This window comes from Camelus bactrianus, chromosome X (assembly GCF_048773025.1).
Source record: "Camelus bactrianus isolate YW-2024 breed Bactrian camel chromosome X, ASM4877302v1, whole genome shotgun sequence".
NCBI lineage: Eukaryota > Metazoa > Chordata > Mammalia > Artiodactyla > Camelidae > Camelus > Camelus bactrianus.
In genome coordinates this window covers 77,143,977-77,165,811 of record NC_133575.1, presented here as the reverse complement: position 1 = coordinate 77,165,811, position 21,835 = coordinate 77,143,977, and the positions used below count along the sequence as shown (strand labels likewise).

The 21,835-nt window shown below is 34.2% G+C and overlaps 1 protein-coding gene across 4 annotated transcripts in view; it reads right to left on the bottom strand.

The window, feature by feature from the left end:
* Positions 1 to 21,835, bottom strand: part of DIAPH2 (diaphanous related formin 2) — a 797,042-nt gene that overhangs the window by 554,800 nt on the left and 220,407 nt on the right. For all 4 annotated transcript variants that reach the window (XM_074359372.1, XM_074359371.1, XM_074359369.1 and 1 more), the window contains 6 exons: positions 18,777 to 18,887; positions 13,444 to 13,562; positions 11,412 to 11,528; positions 9,119 to 9,237; positions 5,757 to 5,821; positions 2,313 to 2,417 (listed from right to left, as the gene is read on the bottom strand). In XM_074359372.1, coding sequence (XP_074215473.1) covers positions 2,313 to 2,417; positions 5,757 to 5,821; positions 9,119 to 9,237; positions 11,412 to 11,528; positions 13,444 to 13,562; positions 18,777 to 18,887 — 636 coding nt within the window. The remainder of the gene's footprint in view (positions 1 to 2,312; positions 2,418 to 5,756; positions 5,822 to 9,118; positions 9,238 to 11,411; positions 11,529 to 13,443; positions 13,563 to 18,776; positions 18,888 to 21,835) is intronic.

The window sequence follows — 21,835 nt, the reverse complement described above, 5'->3', positions numbered from 1 at the left end:
GAATCAAATCATTGTCAGCCCTTTTCTTCTCTCCTATGAACATTTAGGAATGGAGCAATTAAATCAGACTATAATAGAGTATTGAGAATTGAATATGGCAAATGAATAATTTACAATTTGACACAATTTTGGGTGTGCTGGAAAGTATTGTGTGACTCTGCACTTTTACAGATCCGTTAATTTAATAATAAATAAACAACTACTCACTAAATGGTAAGGCCCTGTGACAGGTGCAGTAGGGCCTTGAATAATAGGAATAAGAAATAAAGACATTGGCTTCACGGTGCTAATGCTGCAGTGGAATAACTAAAGCAGGCACACAAACAAACATATGACTGGTCGACAAAAGTGATAGAGAAGTTCAAAGAAATTCTCTGACAGATTTTAGTGATGCTTTCTTTCCCAAGGATGTGTTACTGAGCTTATCCCTAAAGGGTGGGTTTCACTGGCACAGATGAACAGGGGCAGGCGTTTCTGAGAGAGAGTAACAAAAGTCAGCATTTCTCTACTAAGTTCCATGGAAAGACTCTTCTCCAGATGTTAAGAGGTGGTCCGCGGTCAAGGGTACTGTGGCTATATGAGTTTAGGACAGCTGCAGGGAAAAGAAGAGTTAGCCAGGCTTCTTCAATGTAGGCCATCTCAGACCCTTTAATATGCTGATGAGTATTATGAGTCTCCAAGGGGAGAATTTCAAGTGTACCAAATTTATTGGACTATGGAATGCTTTCGTCCTGAAAACCTATTAGCATCTCTGTAACTAATGTCTGGGAAATGCTGGCAGCAGGGAGAGTGTGGAGCCAGGAAATTCTAAGTGTGAAGGGAGGAAAGGTGACTTAGCTGCAGCAGAGGCTGGAGTTAGGGGAGCAGGGACTAGGCTGCAGAGGGGAGATAAGGGAGCCCAGGATAGAAGGCCTTCAAATTCCCGGTAAGGAGATTTTTCTTTAATCCCAAATGCAACAGGCAACCACTGGACATATTAAAGCCTGGAGTGACAATAATCAGGGCAGTGTTTTAAGAAGATTAATTTGCCACTGACATAAAGGATCTATCTGAAGAGGAAGCAACTATAGGCAGGGAGGAAAGTTAGGAAACAATTGTAACATTCCAGGCAGGATGTAATGAGAGAGTGGCCCTGAGGGCTTCCGGGTTTTGATGTAAGGGGGAAAAAAAGAGAAAGAACTGACATGAAACGGTGACCAGCTTCATTTGTCAGGTGGCAGGGCGGGGAAAGGGCAAAGAAAACTCCAGCTTCAGGATCACAAAAACTGGTGGTAAAATTTAAACAAGTAAGAATGGAAACCAAACCGCTTGAAGGAAAGAGAAGTGACCACAAAGAGTGGGTCTGATTTCAACATGCCGCAGAACCTTCCAAGAGCTGGAAATACAACGTCAAACCCAGGAGACGTGACACCTACCAAAAGGTGATGTTTGAATGTATGCTATTGAGTGAGATAATTGTTCAAGGACAGACAGAGAAAAAAGAGCAGAGGACAGGACACTGGGGAAGGTCATTTGGGGCATGAAAACAAAGAGAAACCGACTTCTGAGAGATGTAAAAAAGGAAGTCAGACGACAGAAAAACAAGAAAGATTTAGTGAAAAGAAATTATCAAATATTACAGATGTGAAAGAGACTAAGGGTAGGAAAAGGCCACTGCTTTGGGTAATTTGGAGTTCACTGGTGACTTCTGAAGTCACTTTTCAGTAGACTGACAGAAATAGACCTAGTCAATGAAGAAACATCTACTGAGCTCTGCGAGGCTAAGAAGTAATCTTACGTTTCTTAAATAGTCACCTAAAAAGATGCATTGTGTAGAGAGTACTCAATCAGCTCTAAAATTTAGACACCATAATTAAGATTTTAAGTGTACACTGGAGCTTTTCATCATAGGAAATGTAGGTAGAAATGTAAAGTTTATAGATTATGAAATTATGGTAGTCAAGATTTACAGAGATCTCAAAGAGCTTTGGGAATAATTATAATTAATGTGCATTTCCACATTCCCTTTGAAAGAAAATACTATGCATCCAACTTTTCAAATCATCATGAATATTTCATCTCAGAATTTTGCTTGTGTGATATACTCTATTAAAAATATTCCGGGCAGTTTATCCAACTAATGCCTTATTTTTTATCCCAACATTAAAATGATTTATTGTCCTAGAAAATCAAATCTGTAGTTATTTCAACAACAATGTGATACTGCCAAAAAGTCTGCTTCTGGTCACATTTTTTCTTTCCATCTAACAAGATAATTTCCTCCCATCGAACTCACTGTGACATGACACAAAGTCTATATCTTGTTTCATTACCTGGGTTCGAAGTTGCTGGATTTCTGTTTCAAGCTCTTTGATTTTTTCTTCTCTTTTCTGAAGCTCAGCTTGAGCTTCCTGTCGAGCTGTGAATTCTTCATCGAACTGCAATGATCGCCACCATAAATGTACACTTAGTTAATACCGTTTTGAGAAAGCTTTAAACAACATTATGTATTAAATAAGTGGAGTGTCTTTTGCCTCTTAAATTCCCAGCTCACTCAGAAAATCCAAGCTCCTGATAATTTTTATGACAATTAAGCACCTCTGTGGGGATGGGGTGCTGCCTGTGATGGTGGTAAGGAAGAAATACGCCCCCAACCCAAGGTAAACAAACCACTTCTTAAAAAAAAAAAATACAAAACAACATTTTTAAAGGGTGGACTGAGAAGTCTCTCTTCACATATAGTGGACATTTTTAGTTATTGAAAGTTGGGTTTTAGAATTAATCTTTTTTTTTATTGTTTCACCTCATAATTCTACGTTTATTTAATTAAAAAAAAATTAAGCATCAAGCAATTCAACTCCTTAAAACTGTATTTAATCTTTGTTTGTTTGGTTTTTGGGGAGGGGCGGTGGATTAGGTTTTTATTTTATTTATTTATTTATTTATTTATTCATTCATTCATTCATTCATTCATTCATTCATTTCTATGGCAGTACTGGGGATTGAACCAGGACTTCATGCGTGCTAATAAGCACGTGCTCTGCCACTGAGCTATACCCTCTCCCTCAAACTGTATTTAATCTTGAAAAGAGACTGCACTTCTTAGAATGTTCAAATGGATGGACATTAACACAGTAATACAAATTAGAATATTTTTATTACAATCTTAACTGTATAGCATCGAAAAAGTGATGCCCCACAAAATCTGACCATAGAATGATATGTCATAATGGCATTCTCATTCAGATGATTAACCAAAACACTTGAATAAAATGGTGTAAGAAGGTGAGTATAGCTCAGTGGTAGAGTGTAGGCTTAGCATGCATGAGGTCCTAGGTTCAATCCCCAGTACCTCCATTAAAACAAAAAGTCATAATCAATCTTTGTAACTTTGTAACAAAAAAAAGTTCTAAGAGTTAAAATGGGAGGTTAAATTTCAGTGTGCTCAGCCCAAAAGACCATCGGACTGGTGACTATCCATTGACTGCATCCTGCCCAGCCCTTACCTCACTCAGGGCTCTAATCAGACCCAAATAAGCCTGCATACTTAGAGTGAATACTGTTTATGTCCAGCTGTAGAACATTTGCCCTTTATTGTCACTGTCACTTCAAGTCCTTTTAGACATCTATGCATGATTCCAACAATGTTATTTCTGTTTTGAAAAGTGCTATATCTTACTGCCTAAAATTATCTTTCGAGTTTGTGGAGCAATAAAAAAGTATGTTCACTGTCAATAAATATTCATCCTCACAGTGGATTTGACCTTTGGAAATTCTAAAATGCCATTCAGATTCAAGTCTGAATAAAGAGTTGGTGAACAAATTGGATAAGAGTGTTTGGGTCAAATCTGAAATACTTACTTAATTAACTCTTTTATTCATCTCTACTTGAGTCCCGGGAAAATACCCCACAGAGGCTGGTCCAAATCGTTTCTAATCTCTTTAAATGTCAAGCCCACCCCACATCCTTCAGTGTCAGCAAATGACCTTGTTTCCTAGTTCACTGGGAAGATGGAGCTTTTTCAACTTCATCGGTATCCCTGTTAAGATTGATCTGATTCTATACTCCCAGGCTCCCTCCCAAAAGCTTCTCCTGTGTGCTGCTCAAGCATGCTGTCCACACAAGCACGCTGTATAAGATTTTCCTCTATTAACGGTTTTATTAGTACATTTGAGGGAAGGAACACAATGTTTCTGCTTGCAATTGGAGACGATCTTAATCTATAAACCCACAGAGCAGGAATCAGAGAAGTCTGAGATATGTGAGCTGGAAGACTTCTTACGAGTCCACTAACCTCATTCTCGCCTTTTAATGATGAAAATATCTCCAAGGAGAGTAAGTGGCTACTTACAGTCACAGCTAATTAGCAGAAAAGCTTAGATAAAATCTTACAACTACTGCTTCTCATTCTAGCTGCTCCCCCTCTTTTTGTTTTTTTGGGGGAGGGTTTGTTTTTTTTTTTAAAGTACTTTTGACTGCCTCTTAAAACCAGAAAAAGAGAAGGCATGCAGATAACCACTGGGAGACTGGACATGTTTTCATTCTAAATGTTGATGAGGAGAATAAAGCATCAGACACTGAAATTTCTTTTTTTATTATTTCAAGACTCCTTTTCTAATAATATATGCTTACAGAAATTTTGACCAGATAGATCATCACAATTTGCTCCCATCCCATAGTATCTAATCACGGTGCCAGAGAAAAAGTAAAGCGATTCTAAGATTTTCAAAGGGAATTTTCAATGTGCTACTTAAAACAAGAACATTAGAAATATAAAGGTCTATTAATCAAAAAGCATGCATTTTCTTTCACCAATAAAAATGACAGCTTCACACAAACATTTTATGCTCGAGCTCTTAAAAGCTATTTTAAGAGCAAAGACATTTCTTTAGATGCCCTGAAGTAACTTCAGTAATACTCTATAATTTCTACACTGATAGCAAAAGTGATTATCTAATCTCCAAGGTAAGTCATAACTTTGAAGAGACAGTAATATGTAAGCCCTTTATCTTGCTGTCAGAAGGCTGAAAACTGGAGAGCTTTTAGACTTGGGCTTCAATTCTTCTCCTGCCACCAACAGGAGAGAAATACTCTACTAATGCTTTCTAGGCTCTGGTACCAAACAGCGCAACTTTTGGTAGAAGCTACTAAAATTGTAGCTACGCTGTGATGAAACAAGGAAGAGACTTTCTGAGATTGAAATAAAACTCAGATATTTGTAAAGCTGGCATTTACGTAGGCATGACACAAAGAAAGGGGAACCTCAAAATTCCACCAAGCCTACATCCAGGAAGGAGCACTCATTGAAAAAAAAAGGGTGATTATAAAATTTAAAGAAGACAAGTCGAAGCACAGAGAGATAAAAAGGAAGAAAAAAATATTGCATCATTCTGGTGTGATCAATAGCACTGATTTAAAGAACAGAGTAGATAAGACTAGCTAAGGATCTCACAGTTCTCCAAGGAGCTACCTTCTGTTAAGGGAACGTATTTTGGTTGACCGTTTCTAACTATATGCTACTGGCAACCCAGTTTTATCACTTTAGTAGAATGTGGTTAGTATTTTCCTTCCATAATGGATTAAAAGTGATGAGAAGGGAACAGTAGCAACCTTAACTCATCAGGAAAGAAATCAATATTCCAAGGTAGTGTCTGAATCCAGAAACCTAAAATACTACATAACTGAAACAACATTTATAAGGCCTCACATAAAGAAACAAGGGTAGAATATGGACTGATTAAATTAGGAATTTCAGTGAATATTTTCTAAACCTTACCTTCTTCGAAAATTCCACTGCTTTTTGCTCACTTTCTTCTACTTTTGCCTTGTTCACACAAGAATCTATTCAAATTGACCAAAAATGATTAGAAATTATTGCATTGGATCACTACACAAATGATGGCTGCCAGTCTATAATTCAATACATAGACTATCATTTTTATGTCAATTGCTATTAGAAGGAAAATGATGGATACTACACATAAAACATACACTATCAGGTTTTCTTTCTTTTGTATACTAGTTGAATTAAATGATAGCATTGTTGAGGTAAAAAGCTAAGAATTCAAGAATATATTTGACTAAATCATCATCATTTTTAGAGGTATTCAATTATTTACCAACTTTAACAATTACAGAATTCTTTAAAAAATTTTTGTAGTTTATTATGGGTAGAGAAGTGCCACAGAATCTATGCTTAAAAGTATTAAGACTCAAAATGACCCTTAAAATGACACTAGAGGGGGAGATACAGTAGCATTCATTAATTCAGGCTTCTTAAAGAAAAATTTCACTTAACTTCCAATCAGGGGTAGAATTTATCACATAAATATAAAAACAAGCATAAATCTCTCAGATATAATCAAGCATTCCAGAATATAAATAACTGAAGAACTCTTTTGGGTAATATTCTCCTTATTATATATAGTATATTCTGTATACCTATACTTAGCCATTCTATACTTATTTTTCTTCACAAAAAAAATGAAAGCATATGTCTAGACTCAGATTTGTACATGAATGTTCTTAGTAGCTTTATTTTTAATAGCCCAAAACTGGAAGGAACCCAAATGTCCATCGACAAGTAAATGTATAAACAGATTGTGGTATATCCGTGTAATGGAATACTACGCAGTCATAAAAAGGAATAAACTATTGATACATGCAATACCACAACATGAATGAATCTGAAAATAATTATGCTGAGTGAAAAAAGCCAAGAAAGAGTACATGCTATATGTTTCCATTTATGTAAAATTTTAGAAAATGCAACTAATCTACAGTAGGAGAAAGCAGATCAGTGATTGTCTCAGGATGGGGACAGGTGGAGAGGCACGGAAAAGGGAGACTATAAGGAAGAACACAGCAACTTTAGAGGCTGACAGAGATGTTTATCATTTTGACTGTGATGATGGTTTTAAGAGTACATATAAATACCAAATTTTATACTTTAAATATACGTAGTTTTTCTTATGTCAAGTGTACTTCAATAAAGTTCTTTCCTCTTTTGAAAGAACTGTGTGGCTGCAGCAAGGCAACTAAGGAAGACATTGGGAAATGATGAAATCAAAGAGAAGCCAGATCTGAGCTAGGCTGGCAATGGTTGGTAATGATTTGGATTTAAATTTCAATGGGAAGGTCTTGAAGAAATGTAGGCAAGGATATGATCTGATGTATTAAAAATACTAGACTTACGAAACTGTGAAACCAGAAGAGACTCTACGCTTCTCAAGTCCAGGTGACCTTAAGATAGAAATCCATAGATTTCCTAGAAGTTCTTGAAGGCCTTGCTAATTTTTGTATGTACAAATGACTGTGAATGAGTGAGTGTGTGTGTGTGTGTGTGTGTGTGGGTGGGTGGGTGCATGCGTGCGCAGATGCACTAATGAAAGTTTCACAGCCTTCATCAGCTACTCAGGACTTCTGACCATAAAATATTAAGAACCACACACATATTTGGCTTATTTGAATTTAGAGGTGAGGAAACTGAAGCCTAGAGAAGTTAAACGATTTGTTCACAATCACAGAGATGACACGTGGATGAGGTCATAATGGGTTTTTGATACTGACTGTCCTGTCTCACCTGGACCCTCCATGTCTTCCTGCCCCAGTGCTCTTGATTAACAGTACACAGTCCTAAGTACCTGGCACACAGTACCCAAAACAAATGTCTGCTGAACACTAAATGAGTTAGCCAAAATCCTCAGTAGAGTATGTGGGTCAACTATGGTCCATAACAGATTACAAGACAGTACAAATATTTGGAAATAGTCCCTTATAACTCTCTCAACAAAATATGAAATAAACTTCTGCGTTTATCAAGCTCAGGGGAAAATATGCAGTGAGGCCAGGGTTCACATTAATGGCAGAGGTGAGGCAAACTGGCACAAGCTTTCTCAAAAGCATTTGGCCTTTCAAAATTCATACCCTCACCTAGAGGAATCAATCCTAAGGAAATATTTAGAGAAGCCAAACATTTATATAAAGAATGTTCACACCAAGTTGATTTATAATTGTGAAAACCTGAAAATGATCTGTATGTACAAAAGAAAGGACTGGCCAAGATGATTATGATATTCTATAAAATGGAATATTATACAGACACTCAAAGTCACATTTGGAAGGCCAACATGGGAAAATTGCCATAACATAATGCTTCCTGAAAAATCAGCATATAGATAGATAGAAGAGGGATGGAGGGAGGGAGGGAGGCTGAAAAATGAGATTTGTGGTTGATTTTGTCACTTAAATATGTCTCTAGATTGTCTACAATATGTAAGCATTAGTTTTAAAATCAGAAAAGAATAATACATGATAAATAATAAGGAATTCATCTTTGAATACTACTGTGAGTCCTCCCTGTGCTATGGGGTGAAGAAAAACATATAATCGACATTCAACAGCTGTTGTTTTCTACCTTTAAAGACAAGACAAATGAGTTCATGCTAGAATCTTAGCAATAGTGATTTCAATTAGGTATAAATAAAACTGTTTAACTATAAGGTCATATGGCATACTATATTTCACAAGAGAGGTTTTCACATCATCTTTGAGAGATTATGCCAGCAAGTGTAGCTAGCTACCAGTCTCAGATGATAAAAGGTCATTTCCACAGCAATCTAAGTAGATGAACATGATCATCTCAAATTCCTTCCTAGCTCTAAGGTCTATGAAAATAGAAACTGATCTGCTTTGATAGAATTAAAAGGTCGTTAAGTTACTGAAATAAGCCTGCATTTCTTTTCTCAGACCTGAACACTAATAACACGGCATTACTAATTAGATCCTACTGTACATGTGATTTCTACAAAACCACTAAAGTACCAGCATAAACTGAATCAAAGGATTTCAGAGTCATGCTTCTAAAAAAGCAAGGAATTCACCTATAATTTGGGGGGGGGCACTGATTTAAACTGAATTCAAGAGTGTTGAGACTTAACAGATTAGTATTTCCAGTCACGGAGGCAGAATTCTCATGATCATCATAATTAATAAATATAGCAAATGAGTATCCACAGACACAATGATTTACCAGATATTAACAGAGGAAGTTTAGTGAAAGAGCTACATTTAAAAAGTGTCTACTATACAAAAGAGAGTAAAACACAATCAAAGGACACTGAGGATGATATTACATACCTATCAGATGAGTGAAATCAATGTCTAATCTTTGTCTATACTTGAAATCTGGATCCATCCCACTGCAGTGGAGCACTATCTGTGAAACACACTCCTCTATTATTTTGTAATACTGTGGCCTGAAAAAGAAAAGGAGTATTCTTGAATACCTTTTCTACGCATACAAATCAGTTTTCTTAAGAAGTGATTCAGCATGATAAAGAAAAATAAGTCATTTCCTAACAGCTCAAAAAACTCTTTTCTAGTCATTCCATTCCTTCAGGAGAAATATGCCTAAGCTTAAAGATGGTCTGGACGTTATAGTGCAAAATCCATTGTGATATAATCAACTACGAACACTTCGTGACTTAATACTCTAGTTTGCAGGGATTCATGCTTGTGTTCAAAGATACTTATCAACCTTATCTACTTACTTAAGCTATTGTTCCTAAAGTTAATAAAAACAAATGACTTTTAGTCCTACATCTATGGATAGAGAAATGGTTCTAGGCCTCTCCAAGTTCTCAATTTCAATAAGGGATGAGTACCTTGGCATTACATGGCAAACAATGTCTTGAATTTACTGCTACGCTTTTACTCAAGATAGCTATAATAGCTTTTACAAAACTGGACTGAGTCACTTATGTTACAGACTACAGCAAAGATCTATTCATGCACGTATTTTAAAAGATTCATTCTGTAGAAGCATACACACTAAATATGCATGGCTATAGCTTCAATTTGTTTAAAGTGTCAAAGGTTTTAAAACATATCCTAATTCTGTAATCTATCAAGGTAATTCTGGCCTTAAAAATGACCACTTGCATACTTCAGAAATTTTTAAAAGGCATTTTTTGCATTAAAATTCAGGGAAAATTTAGTATTTATCAGCGGCTGATAAATTCAACAGCGAAAAATCAGAAAGAAATACTACGATGGACAAATTATGACACAAACATCCCCAAAATTGGTATGCTGATAACTAGCCAACCCACTGAAAGTTTGCAAATGAAGCCAAGCATATTCTAATTGCTCTTATATGTCTTTTGTCATGGGGCTGGTCTTGAGGATAAGAATAAATAGTATAATATTCACATCGGAGGCTTTTTGAAGTCATCATCACATCTAGGGTAAATAATATTGGGTTATAATCCGTCTAGTCAATGACTCTTTGGGTAAACCAGGAGAACACAATAGTTCTCTTTCAGAACAGTTTAATTATTCATAAGTAGAATAAAAGTGCTTGTCAAACTTCTACCTCACATGGATGTTCTCAGGATGAAAAGGATGTCGTATTAGAACAACTTCTCGTTTATTCAAAGTGACTGAGAAATGGATGATTTCACACAAATTATCTCCCCAGGTAACTGCGTACCCATGGGCACAGTTCCCCTTTAGCTGCCAGAACTTATTTTAAAAAATAACAGTCATTTTAAGTGCACTACCATCTTCTCTGCTTAAAAAAAAAAAAAAAAAAAAAAAAAAACCAGCATGTAATACTTCAAACATTTTTTCTGTGTCTCTGAAACATCATGATGTCTATCAGTTACCATACTGGCCAGAACTGTGGGCTTCAGAGCTGCCATTTTTGTTGGGACCGTACCTGACCCCATGGTAGCCTTCCTTTGCCCTTTAATCAAGCAGGTTTGGGGAAATCAGAGAACCTAGGTTGCTAGAATTTCCTGCATATTAAAGTACAAAAAACAACTAAGAGTCTCTTGAACAGTTAAATGTAAGATCATGGTCACCAGCTTATGGATAATTTCAGTCACTCAGAAACCTTTCTCTAACTTTCTGGTTTTCAGATATATTCCCAGTTACTAGCCTCTGAAATTTTTGACTTTATGGATTATCATTTATTTTTAAGAATTATACTACTGGATATAAAGCTGAAATATTAGTAATATTATTTTCTTAGATAACATCACATCTTTTACTAGAGAAACACTACACAAGAGGAAAACAATGAAGTCTTACTTATTAAAATGTACAAGAACTTAAAAGTTCTATCACAGACTTTTCAGAGCTTACTCTGTGCTACAAAGAAAATTAACCAGGGCGTCAGTAAAATCTGTTGGGTTTACTGCTACTCAAAGTTCTGTCACTGGGGTACCCCATTTATACAAGTAGATTCTTCTGGCCCAATTAAAAATAAATTAACATCTTCTAAAAAATGTTACCAAAAGTCATCAAACTCTTATGTTCTATGTATGTATACATTATGCATATAGTGCCTCGGCTCTACTATACTGTTAATTTTCATTTAATATCCAATTCAAATTATACAAATTTTACTCTTGGAATGGCCTCTTACCTGATATAATAATCATTTCTGATGAGCAAAAAGTGTTGTAGAATGGATAATAAGTAATTTTCAGCAGGAGTGTCCTTCAACATATTATACAGAAGATGGTACACTTCATTCATATCAGTGCAAAGTAAGTAAAGGAAAACAATCAAAGATTCTTGATAAAAGTTTCACTTATAACAAAAGCAGCTTCATTTTTAGAAACACATATATCATTTTGTTCCCATTACTGTTTCTCAACCTTCAATTCCATGATCCAGTATTTAAACATTTCTATGAAGAAATGCAATCTGTGGAATCACTTTAATCTTTTAACAAGAGAAACAGACTTATAGTATTTCCAAGACCATTTAAACATTAAAACCTTAAATGATCAGTTATTCATTATATTTTAAATTCCAAATTATAGTTGGTACCATTGGAACAGTAATGCCGTTAATGAAAATGGTTTTCTCTGGTCCTTCCTGTGGTTGTGACAGAGCACCTGTATTATTCATGCAAGCCACCACTCTTCTCTTTTCACTGCCACATAAAATAGTAAGGCAAACCAACTTTCTGTGGACTGCTAAAAGTTTATAAAAGCAGTTTTATTTAATACAGATGAAATACAAATAAAAGCAAACTGTAATGATTTCATATGCAGTATTTCATTATTTGATAAAAGAGGGAAACTAAAGACAAAGGAGCTGGAAACATATTTTTCTTAGCATATAAAAAGAGAGGTAGAAGTTCAAATGCTTTTAGTACACTAGAAAACAGATTCCAAAAATAGATTCACGCTTATGATGAAAGTGAAGACCTGGAAAATCGATGTAAAAGAAAAGTAGAAGAGGAGATGTAATCCAGCATTTAAAAAAAAACCTGAAATGTCAACATTTTCTCCGAAGTAGAACTGAGTATATGATGGATTACTTCTTAGACCCTACGTAAGAGTGTTCTGTTAGTCTCATAAGGTGCTTTAAATGGCTACAGAAAGGATCCAAAAATAGCTTTACAGTGAAGTTTGATGGTAAGAGAAATTTATATAAAGCAAGAAAGCAAGATACTTATTAATTGATACAAAAAGCATTTAATATTATGGGGACCACTGTAGACTACAGTCTCCAATGAAGGATAAGAAATTTTCTCTTATAATAATGAAATTGTTATTCATTACAGATTTATCCAGTACTTGTGTGTAAGACACTTTGATAGTAACATTGGAGGAAACAGCTGAAACACTTCTGCCCTCCATCTCATAGGGCCATAGAGTGTACATAAACAAGACAGATGTAAACAAAGTACTATAGGAATTTTGAACAGGGGACTATTACTTCCAGTTTTCCTTGGTCATGGGACGGGGAGGGGGTGAGATGGGAGAAGACATCACAGAGAAAAAGTCCAGCTCAAAGGACATTTTGGTTCTAAAGTATTTCCTAATTTCCCTAGAATCCATAAGTAAGGAATTTAATGGATATAAAACAAATGACCAGCAATGCTAGGACAACCATCTTTTAGATCTAAAATCATCTTGTATAAAATAGTTGCCAGAGGACTATATGCTACTAGTATTTGAGTCAGTCAGACACTATCATATCTAAACTCTTTTTTCACTAGGGAACCAAAATATTTGGATTGAGAATAAGACATTTATTTGAACTGAATTAGATCTCTAAATCACTGGAGTACCATTTAATAAACTGAAAAAGTATATTACCTACAGTCACATATGAACTCAGTGAACTTTTCCCCAAAAATCCTTATCTGTGAGGAATATTGCCTTAGGCTCTCGTCTATTCAAGACCACTGAGCAGAGTATACTTATAATACAGCAAGCCATGGTGTGAATTTCAATACAGTCTGTGTAAATCATCAGGACAGGGTGACAATTCCTCAGCGTGAATCTCAAGGACAGCATCATAGTGAGTTTCTAATATAAATAAATGGATATAAATTGGGCTGGCCGACAAGAATTCTAATAATGGTCCACAAAATCACCCACAAATCCCCTTTTCACAGTACATGCAAAAATGACTTCTGTGGTTTGTCAAAAGGATATTCCATTTCTGCTCGAATGTCATTGAGACGGTGCGATAATTCGGTTAGGTCGTCCTCTTTGTTCTCATCAAATACTTTCAACTGAATATCAAGCTCATCATTCTCTTTTTCTTTTAGATCCTAATATATAAACATAAAACTTAACAGACAAATAACAGTTTGACAAAAGCACATTTTGCTAATAAAGGCCTGATGCTATTATTCATTTACATACACAGAAGCCACTTCAAATACTGACCGCGGCACTTGGTTTCCTGAAAGAGAGTATGCTGTTTTTCTTTTTTGAAATAAAAGAACCTCATTGCATTCACTGCATTTCCTTTTCATGCCCCAGATTTTGATGATTCACATTAAAAAATTAACGATCACTTTTACAACAGAAAAAAACTAATTGCTAACAACCCAAATTAAATGCTGTCGTTTTGACTAAACACACTAATCAAAGATCGCAAAAGAACTCATGCAGTTAGAACATTCACATATGCCTCTGGCAAAAAATGCAAATATAGATCAATTGTATTAATGAAGAACAAATGCAAGGATATATTCAAGCACAACAGTCCCAAGTATGGCGTGAAAAGTCGTATAAACAGATTTATTTTAAATGATATTTTGTGATTTTAAAGCAAAAAGGCGTCAGGACTTTTTAATCAAGATGCATGGCTAGCCTCCTCCCCCACCTTTCATCTTTGCTTAGTCGAATCACAAAATACCAACTTGGGCATCAAAGATTTGTTTTTGTAATACATTATAAGCACGTGCATTACAAACCTCTGGGAATTTTCAAAATAATAGTATCAACAAAATCTTTGGAAGCATGCCACACTAGAGATTGTTGGGCTTAATATATATCACCTGGAATATCTCTTAATATGTGTCCATTAAGTTGCAGCTTTCAAACCCCAAATCGATAATCACAACTGTGGATGCTCAAGGGTGATATCAAGAGTGGGACTAGGATGTTCAGAGCTGAGCTTGAACTCTAAAAGGAAATGCAAGCACGGTGTACTTCAAATTAGGTCGATAAAACAAAATAGGTTGAGTTTCTTCTATTTTTATGCAATAGAACAATTAAAACTGGAGATGTAATGGCTATAACTGAAGCCAAACACAAATTTATGCAATTTCTAGATGTTCACTTTCTGATATTCACATACATAATAATTTACTGAAAATTTACCTATAGAGCATATGAAAATACTAATGTTTCTATATAATTGCACATAAAATATATAAGAACTAAATGTATTTAACTTAGTTTCCTCTTGAGTAATAACTTGCTTTAGGTTTAGTTTTCCACTTTGAAGGGAAATAAAGAAATTGATTGGAATATAAAATTATCTAACATTGGTGAGTTATATTATCAGCTGATTTCTGAACTTTATTCAGAAAAAAGAAGACACACCCAGTACGCTGGTCATCGTGGAAACAACCTTTAACACATTTTAGAATATGGAACTTTTCCTTATTCTTCTATCACAATATATTCCTTCTTAGATCCTCACTAAAAAACTTTAACATATTCAAATAAATATGTTTGAAAAATAGAAAAATCAAGCTAAATACTATCATGTCATCAGAATCAGAATTTTATAAAACATGGGATCAATCTGCATGATTACAATATTTTCAGTGAAAATAACTGGTCAAATGTTTCAGTTTTTAATTAGGATAACACATTATTTATATAATATATAGTATGTGAACATATACACCACAATATAAAGATATAGATATGTATAAATGAAATATCTTAGAAATACAGTTTATTAATAATGCTCCATTAAACATACATGCAATCTCTATATACACACACATAAAAAACTTCTTTTCAAATGTGAAATCTTGAAAGAGATATTCATAAACTCTTGATGTAATAAACATTTAGTGAATTAACAAAGTTTTTATATAGCACAAATGTGACAGATACCTTATTAAAAAGGGGACATGCATCTCTAAAGTTTTGTGTTTTAAAATGAAGAATGTCATACAATTACTGAATTAGACTATTAATAATTATATGAAATACTATAAATATGTTTCAGTTAGTTTTCCAACAGATTTGCTGTACAGATATGTAACATTTTCGGCAGATTCTCTGAAATGTATAATTAAGTCTCTACAATATAGTGTACTTCAAAGGAAATCAAAGTCTATTACCAGCATATGACTGATTACCAGGCAAGCAATCAAAATTGAGTCTTCAAAAGAATACGAAAGGGTTTGTCAGTCTTTTATAAGAGATTAAGAATGTCTGCTGCCTACAGACATAATTTCTTACTATCTTGTTCCTTCACATATCTGATTCATCTAATATTTTCTTAATTCATTTAACTAAATAAAAGGCAGATGGAGAAAACTTCACAAGGAATCAATGTAAGTGAACTACAGAGCAAATACCATTTTTAAAAAAAATCACTATATCGCATTTAAGAACTCATTTATCCCAAATTACTAAAGCAAATTTATGAAAAGTGAATTTTCCATATAAGTGAAATATAAACTCTCTTTAAACATCTTAATTTATCCATAGAGACAGGGCAAATTTTGAAAATAATTTTTTATGGAATGTAATTAAAATAATTGTCCTTGTCTTGAGGATTCTAATAATTACATGGAAAAAAGTTTCACTGTACTATAATGATGGTCTCAGGGGTTATTGAAATACTAAGAACTACTCTTCCCTAACACTTAATGATTCCAGATAGGTATAAATTTTGATCCATGTGCCAACAATTTGTATTATCCCTAACCACATCTAATTTGCTGCCTTGAATATGATATATTCTAGAAAATTAGGAAGCTCCTTCTGTTAGAACAGTATACTAGAATAAGAGTAAACAGGAAAAAAGTAAGGATAGCAAAAACTCATCTATGAATTTATTATTAAGCTTCCATGTATGTGTAAAAGATGTTTAATGCTACTCTAAATTCTAGTGATTTAAATGTAAATACTTAGTAAATTAGATAGTTAGACAGTAGTTAACATGTTAGGAACATCTAGTAGCATGATCATTCTGACCTTTGCTCCAAATTGTGATAATAAAACTAGAAGCACAAGAGCAACTGCAGGGAAATGTATGGTATTTAAGAATGGACCTCTAATCCTCTCAGGGTCTATCTGCCTGGGTTCTGATTCTCATCTTGTATATCAGAAATACCTGAGGAGGACTTTTCTTTTTTTTCCCCAAACCAAACATCTCTGCCCCACCCCCAATAAGATTTTGACAGAATCTCTTTAAAGGGACATGCTCAGCTCATTGGTTGAGAACCAGAGCCAAATTTAGCCATATTTTGCTCCGTTGTCATAGGAAGAAAAAAAAAACTGAGAATCCTTGTAGGTTCTACTCCAAAACTTTAGGAGGCAGAAACATGACGCTTCTCACTTTCCTCTTGCTGAGGAAACACTGAGATCTAAGAATCAGGGCATATTGAAGAGATGTGATAGTCAAAGAAAAATCTAACTGAAAGTGTAGGTTAAGAAGTCCAGGGTCCCACAAGAGGCTTCATCTGAAGCTTTAGGGCCAATGGGAAAATGAGCTTAGAAAACAATGATGCAAAACCTTAGCCATCAATATAATCAAATGAAAAATATCATGAGAGCATGGAACCCAGCAGAGATGAATACACCCTGACAAAAGTGCAAAAGGTAAGGACAAGAGCTACTGTGCATACTCCTTCTGAAAAGATGAGGACTTAAATAAATTAAAAGGAGAGTCACAGTTTTCTTGACCAGCCATTCAGCAGTAGAAAGTAGAAAATGAATGTTCAATTATAAATAGACATTGGAAATGAAAGATAGAAGAGTAACAGCAACAACTAAGGCAGAAAACCAGGGCATATTAATAAATGAGTAGAGGATGCTCGGAAGTCCCTGAAGCCAGGAAGTGTCCAAAGACACAATGACTCTCCTGGAAACAGAGCCAGCCCAGTGAGGACAAGCATGGGTGGGAATCAATGAGTAGGCAACTCAAAAGCACTCTAGAATCAAGCCTAGAATATTACCTCTAGCTACATAAGGGCACAGACTTTACATGAGGAGAGATTTGTGGCAAAACAAGAATAAGTGTGTTCCATACACTATAACTAGTGAATGGGCCTAAGTTAACTGCATACTGAACCTCTAGACAGTCACTTACAATGATGCATTGGTTGATTCAATACAACCAATTCCTTGGATTTTAAAGTCATGGGTGAAAGAACCATTCAGAGTGAAATTGACCTAGAAATTTCTAAAACCACATCTAATCACATATCTTAATAAAATGGGTTTCCATAGATCCAATTGTACATTTTATGATGACGAGTTTCAACCACTTTCAGTGAAGACTATCAGAAGACAAGTTATAGATGCATGCTACACACTTGTTCTTCACCAGAACATTCTCCTGATTTTACTATTTCTAGTACCCTAGGAATGTCTTATACATATGCTCACTGACATCTGGATTTTGTTTTTTTCTTTCCTTGGTCCTTGTATTTTTCCCCTCCATCTTTTTTTTTTTTTAATGGACGTACTAGGGATTGAACCCAAGCATGTTAAAACACACGCTCTACCCCTGAGCTGTATCCCCACCCACTCCTCTCTTACTTTTACTTCTTGTATCTCAGGTGTGGTCTGAGTAGCTTAAGTAAAGAGACTACTGAGCTTTTGTCTTCTTTAACAATGCCATGATCTTGAACAAAATCCTTCAGGTAACATACTGAATAAAGGATAAAGTCATGGGAGTTGTATTTCTATTTATAGAATAACTGCTCATTTATCTCAGATCAAGCGTATAAAGTTAGTTCAGAAATGTTTTTAACAGTATCATAATTAGAGCAAATATCCACACTCAATGTAAGAAATAAAATTGTTTTTCCTTAGAAAAGTTGCCATGGTGTTTTTAACAAGAATACCATTCTTAAGTAACGTGTCTAGAAGATATGAATCAAAATTATATGCATACTTATGCTGAATATAAAGGATATCAATCTAAGTTATCAAAGAGGAAAGCAAAAAAATTTTAAATGAAAATTGAAACTGCAAAAAAAACAGCCGTCTTTTATGTTCTCAGTGTTCAATTCAAAGAAAAGAAGTTCCCTTTTGACTTCAAGAAGACCAAAAAACCCATTACTTCTGGACACATCATTAGCTGAATTCTGAATCGTCAGTTGTATATCGAGACTAATACTCCTGCAATATAAAAAAGCTTACAAAAATGTCTAATGCTTTACAAAAGGAAACGGCAAGGCACATTGATTTATTCTGTTGCAAAATTTCTATATACTTCTGTCTACAGAGAGAAAAACGTTAAAGTTCACAAACATAATAAATGCACACGTTCAACTTACTGGTAACATTGTTTTTAGTCCTGAACGAAGGAATTCATTCCTTAAATGTATTCGAAAATCAAGCTCATAAGGAGATGTGACAAGGGCATTTATAAACTGCATGCAGGCCACCTGCAAATAGAAAGCAAAATTTGTTTTAAAAAAAAAGGTTTTTTAATTAAAGAAGTATTTACTTAATGCATTCAGATCATTTTTCCCATTTACTAAAGGCATGTATATATATAATGAAATATAGAAAGACATATGCATATTTATATAAGTATAGTGATTATGACTTTACAGTATAAACCAAAAAATTAGCAATAAAGTTTCTAATGTCCAGAATAATTCTACTGATGATATGATGGATGGACAAGTACTGCTTTGCTTTGCTAAATCATATGAAGGAATATTAAACTCTCTCTGACAAACTCAAAAGTGTGGGTATAGAGCACTTTAAAAAGATCGTGAAATGTGTCTTTCACATCCAGCTGTCCTCAGAGTACACTTGGCCTCAATTCTACATGGTTATAAACACTTTTCTAAAATAAATCAAATAAAGCTATAAAAGTGCCCTGATATTAAACAGGGAACACTGATAACTTAGAGATATTATTACATTGATTTATACTCTCTCTATTCTATTACTGGGTGGATTTGCACAAAATAGAGAGTATTAAAATATATGATTAAGAGGAATTGATTTACTATGTATAAAAGATGAATGCATGTGAATTAAGATCAATGAGAAGGCACTTTGACACCAATAATTGCACGATAAAGTAAAGAGAAGGGTTTGTTTTCAAGTGAAGGTGATTTATTAATTAGATTGATGTTGGAAAATGGGTTTCTCTTTTCTTCTGATATTGAGGTTTTCTCCTATAAAAAGGGAGGAATTTGTTTTCCAGTAATTGCAAGCTAGGAGAGTATCAACTAAATGCTAATTGCCAGGTGTTCCATACATTATTCCTCATTCTCGGAAAATGCTGCTCAAGTCTGAGGCAATTGGCTAATAGTTTAAGTGAAAAGCTGCACATTGAAATTGATTATTTGAAAAGTAAGTAATGAGTAGTAGAACGTTCAAAGAGCTGATTCCAAGGGGATGCCTGGAAAATACCAGATTTAGTAAAGATGTTAAGTATATATCTAAGGGGACACAAATAAATAACACATAGTTAGTATGGAGAAAACACATCAGCAAAAGAAAAATACTTCAAATGTATTTTGACTTTATCAAGTCAAACCCATTGTTATGATAGTAATATTTTTTTAAGTATAGAGAAAATATTTAAAGGTATATTGCTTTTATTTTTATATCCATATCTTATGCACTTACACTGCTTTTTGGGAGATTAGCCCATCCACCTCTCATCCAGGTTCAAAAATCAAAGGTTGCATGCATTAAAGGGGATGATCAAGATTGTCTCTAACATTATTAGATATCTAAATGATAACTGAACAATGTAGTCCAATTCCCATGACTGCTCCAATGTCAAGCTAAATCACTTAGACATTTGACTAAGTATTTGCCACTGAGTTGGCATTACCTTAAAAGTCATATCAAAACAAAAAGTCATATCAGATAAGTTATCATGACGCTTATGCCTTAATGGGCTACTTAACCTTCCTATTGACAGTAAGAAAATGTTTCGGTCTTTATAGTTTTAATAGGCTGGGATATAAGTTTGCATACTGTACATGTCCACAGCTATATTATCATTGTGTTTGCTCGAACGATTCTTGTTATGTTACAACTATGACCTGACCGAACAAGCCAAAGTATATGTCCAATCCAAAATTAATAGAGAGAAAAGTTGCCATCTGCTTGGATTGTTCTGGCCAGAAGAAATTCTAGCTTAATGGCTTGTATTAACACCCTACAAGAAGAGAGAACATTTCCATAAGAAACAAGTTAATGAGTCTTGGAATTGTACCTTTATACAAATAAAAGTATTTGGGTCAGGAAATAATAAAAATACTAAAAGTCAATAAAATTAATGAATGTAACAACATCAAAATAATTTACCTTTAAGAAGATAAATGTTGTAATGCTGTTAAATACTTAACATATAACATTTGAATATATAACTAAATACTTAAAAAAGAAGTTACATCCATTGTTTATAGTATAAAATAATTAGCAGACACTCTTAAGTCAGTAGTTTAAAGAGGTAATAAGACTGGCTTATCAATGTAGTATTTTTAAATCAAATTCTAATAGATATTTAATTAATTACAAATAACATAAGATGAATATTCATACTACTATGTCATTTTCCAACATAATCTGCTAAAGCAATGCTCTTTAATAGGAATATTTATATTTTATGAATGTGGTGAACAAAAAAGTCATCTTAATTATCTCCATTCCTTTATACCACTAGACAATTACTGCCCTTTTCAGAGGACAGGAACAAAATCAATCCAACTGCCACTATTTACAAAGTCAGATTTTAAAAATGCAATTAGTTTAAAGGGCAGAATATATTATTAATTATAAACATGAAATACCCATTGTGTGGATTCTGAATTCATAGCTAAATACAACCCTCAAACTATTATCATTATTATTTTTTTGTTACCAGACGATATTAGGTGCTTTATATAATTCATCATCTAATCTCATCCTCGCACAAACCATGTGAGGTAAGTGTTACTACCATCCTTATTTCATAGACGATGATGCTGAGACTGAAAGCAGATAAATAATGTACACAAGGTCACAGAGCAAGGAGGAAACTCATGATTCTAAACCATATCTCTTCACTCCAAATACAGTATAATTTCCAGCACATTCCATATGCCTCATAAACTCCATTCCTAGATTAATACAATAAAAGATTTTAAGGATGGAGAAGATAATAAAATTTAACTAGTACATCATGTTTAATATATTGGGAACACTTAAAAACATACAATTATTTTAACAATATATTATCTAGTATATTAAGCGGTTCTCTTATATGTCAATTATACATCAATTATACCCAAATAAAAATAAAGTGGTTATCATAATATATAATGAAATGGGAAGAAAGAATGAAAAGGGAAGAAGGAAGGGAGGGAGAAAGGGAAGGAGG